Source organism: Plecotus auritus, assembly GCF_963455305.1.
Source record: "Plecotus auritus genome assembly, chromosome: 9".
Classification (NCBI taxonomy): domain Eukaryota; kingdom Metazoa; phylum Chordata; class Mammalia; order Chiroptera; family Vespertilionidae; genus Plecotus; species Plecotus auritus.
Window position 1 is genome coordinate 74,931,072 of NC_137783.1, and position 2,965 is coordinate 74,934,036.

General features: G+C 33.7%; 1 protein-coding gene across 1 annotated transcript in view; it reads left to right on the forward strand.

Moving 5' to 3' along the window:
• The window catches only part of DLAT (dihydrolipoamide S-acetyltransferase), a 37,371-nt gene extending 35,441 nt beyond the window's left edge, over positions 1-1,930 (forward strand). The window contains exon 14 of the mRNA XM_080641806.1: positions 101-1,930. Within this exon, the coding sequence (XP_080497932.1) occupies positions 101-230 (130 nt within the window). The 3' untranslated portion in view covers positions 231-1,930. The remainder of the gene's footprint in view (positions 1-100) is intronic.
• The last annotated feature ends 1,035 nt before the right edge of the window (positions 1,931-2,965 follow it).

Consider the following 2,965-nt stretch of genomic DNA (forward strand, 5'->3'; position numbering starts at 1 on the left):
TGGTTGGGATTATAGGGTCAGAGGTGGCATTTGGGCTGGTTACTGGCTACAATCAGTGATTGCTTCTAGAATACCTAATAATGTTTTTATCTTTTTCTAGATTTGATGTGGCTAGCATGATGTCTGTTACACTCAGTTGTGATCATCGGGTTGTGGATGGAGCAGTTGGAGCCCAGTGGCTTGCTGAGTTTAGAAAGTACCTTGAAAAACCTGTCACCATGTTGTTATAATTAACGCAAGAATTTCTATAGACTTTCTCAAGTCACATTGGTTCATTCTTATCAAGATATAAATATGTTATTAAACAGGCGTTTCTCTTTATTTTAAAGCTAACCAGTTATTTTTCAGTCTGTCCAGTTAAGTTATTTGTAATGGTCATTACTTTATCTTTTAAAATGCCAGTTACACCCAAATATTGTGCACATTCATTAAATACCAGCTTTTAAGCTGTGTACTCCTAGGCAAGGGACATGTGGCATAGCCTTTTGGTGATAAGTACTTCCACTGGGAAATGTAAACGTAGAATTGTGGTTCCCTATTGAGTCGGGTATATACAAGTAACCTGGATGAAACTATGAGATTTTGAGATTTAATTGCCTCAAATGTTTTCCTTATATTTGAAGAAAAGAGGAATCAGGAAAATTTATTCTTTTGGAAAAAAGGTTTGAATCGAAGTGTGATGTTGTAACTTAACCCTAATTAAAATTTTTCTGTTACATGATCTTAGTTTTATCATGGATGGGAAAAGTAGAAAACTTCAAAGAAAATAAGTGAAATTTTAAAAGTCAACATTCTCTTCGATTTCTTCAGCCACTGTTCTTTGTTTATTTTTCTATGTATCCTGAAATGGTTGTTCCCCCTTCTTGAAATGAGATAGAAATATAAACCAGCTGCTTGGCATAAATGAGAATTTGTGTGAATATTTAAACAATTTAAGTGTATAATTCTGAGCAGAATTCTACAGTTACCTCCAAATAAAAGAATATGCTTATAGAATTTAACAGAGAAGCTGTGAAAGTAGAATTTTTCCTCCAATATCAACTGGAGGTTACTTGCAAATGCACTTAATTATCAGAATTTGGAAAACTATATTAAGTAACAATGGAATATGTATACATATATAAAATATGGTTTCTAGCGAGATATGTGCCAAAGTCCGTATGTATATCAACAAGTTCTGTCTGAAGAGGGAGAGAGATACATTGGTGAACAGTTTAGAATATAAAAGATGATGACCACAACAAAATGGTCATTTCTATTTGGAAAAAGGAAAAACTGTTAAATGTGTGTTAAAGTGTCCTTTGTTTTCCCACCCCAGTGTTGACTCATGTAAAATAAAAAAGCCCTAAAATCCTATTGGAGAGAAAAAAATTATTTAGGTTGCATACTACCTTATCAGCCTAAATATTTTTTCTCATTTTGCTTTTCTTCTGAGCAGGGGTTGGGGTAAGATTCAAGATAATAAAAATGAATTGGGAACATTATCACAATTCCAGGCTTTCTACTAAATTGATGTGCTTTAATAAATATCTGAAATTGTTTGACTATTTAAAATTAATCTGACTAGTACTTCCTTGTATATAGTATGTGGAGCTGTCCCCTGAAATTAAGGTCTTTTGTTGTTGAATCTATTTCTAAATGTTGATTATTACATGGTGCACAGTGACACTCCATATATTCCATAAATATTTCCCTTGTTCTGTTATAAAAACATTAATACAGTGATTGGTAATTGTAGCTTGAACTGAAGATTATTCAGAAGGAACAAGCTTCTCACAGGGACCATCATCAGTCAGTATGAGCCACATCTGGTTCAAACACACGAAACTTCAGAGATAATTCATTATTTGCTAATGTTTATGGCTCTTTTGTTCCTGTTAAAGAAACAATTAAAAGTTGCCTTCTAATAAAAATTGTTCTGAATTAAAAATTAATCTGGCCTGTAATCTAAATCTGGATTCAGTCTATTTATCTTACCAAAATTGAAAGAGTAAAAGTTAGAAATAGTTGTTTGGTTCAAATTAGATTGTTTAAATGTGAAACTATGTTTTCAATGTGTCTGATCTAATTTTTGATGTGTAGGTAATTGATTTTCACATTAAGTGGTTAAGTGCAGGGACAGCTAATGTATGTATAAGCTCTTAGTACAGATACATTTTGATTTTATAAAATTGATAAAATCAGGACTGAGTTCAGAAGGGTATAATCTAATGATTTAAGCTCAAGGAGTTACTGAAGACCTCATGTTGGGATATGGCACATAGCAAGATGAAAGTGTGGTCTGGCTCTGTTAGATATTTAACTCCAATCCTGAGGTTTGTGTGAATGTAGTTATGGTGTCTCAGGCAGGGCATGGTCTACGAGAGGGGTTGACATGATAGGAATGTGTTGCAAGGAATACTCATCACCTATGCAGAAGCCCTGGAATACATGGGAAATGATCACTACTGATAGTTGATTTAAAAACAAGTTTATAGAAAAATCTAGTCTCTATACAAGGATAATTAACGTCCATCTCAAATAATTTCCAGTTTTGAGGAAAAAAGATTTTGGCAAGATTCAAATTTAAACACATTTCATTTTAAGTTAATGCTCTTCCTGGGCCAAGTTTTGCTTTTTTTGCAGGGAGGAGAAAGAGTTGATGTTTTTATGAATATAAAATCCATTGAAGGCCTGACCAGTGTGGCTAAGTGGTTAAGCATCGACCCATGAACCAGGAGGTCACAGTTTGATTCCTGGTCAGGATATATGCCCAGGTTTTAGGCTCGATCCCCAGTAGGAGGTGTGCAGGAGGCAGCCGATCAATGATTGATTCTCCCTCATCATTGATGTTTCTACCTCTCCCTCTCTGAAATCAATAAAAACATTTCTAAAAAATTTAAAAGAAAAGAAAAAGAAAAACCCCTTGAAATCATATGTTAAAATATTTTGGGATAACTAGGACATTAACATTGAAACATTAAGT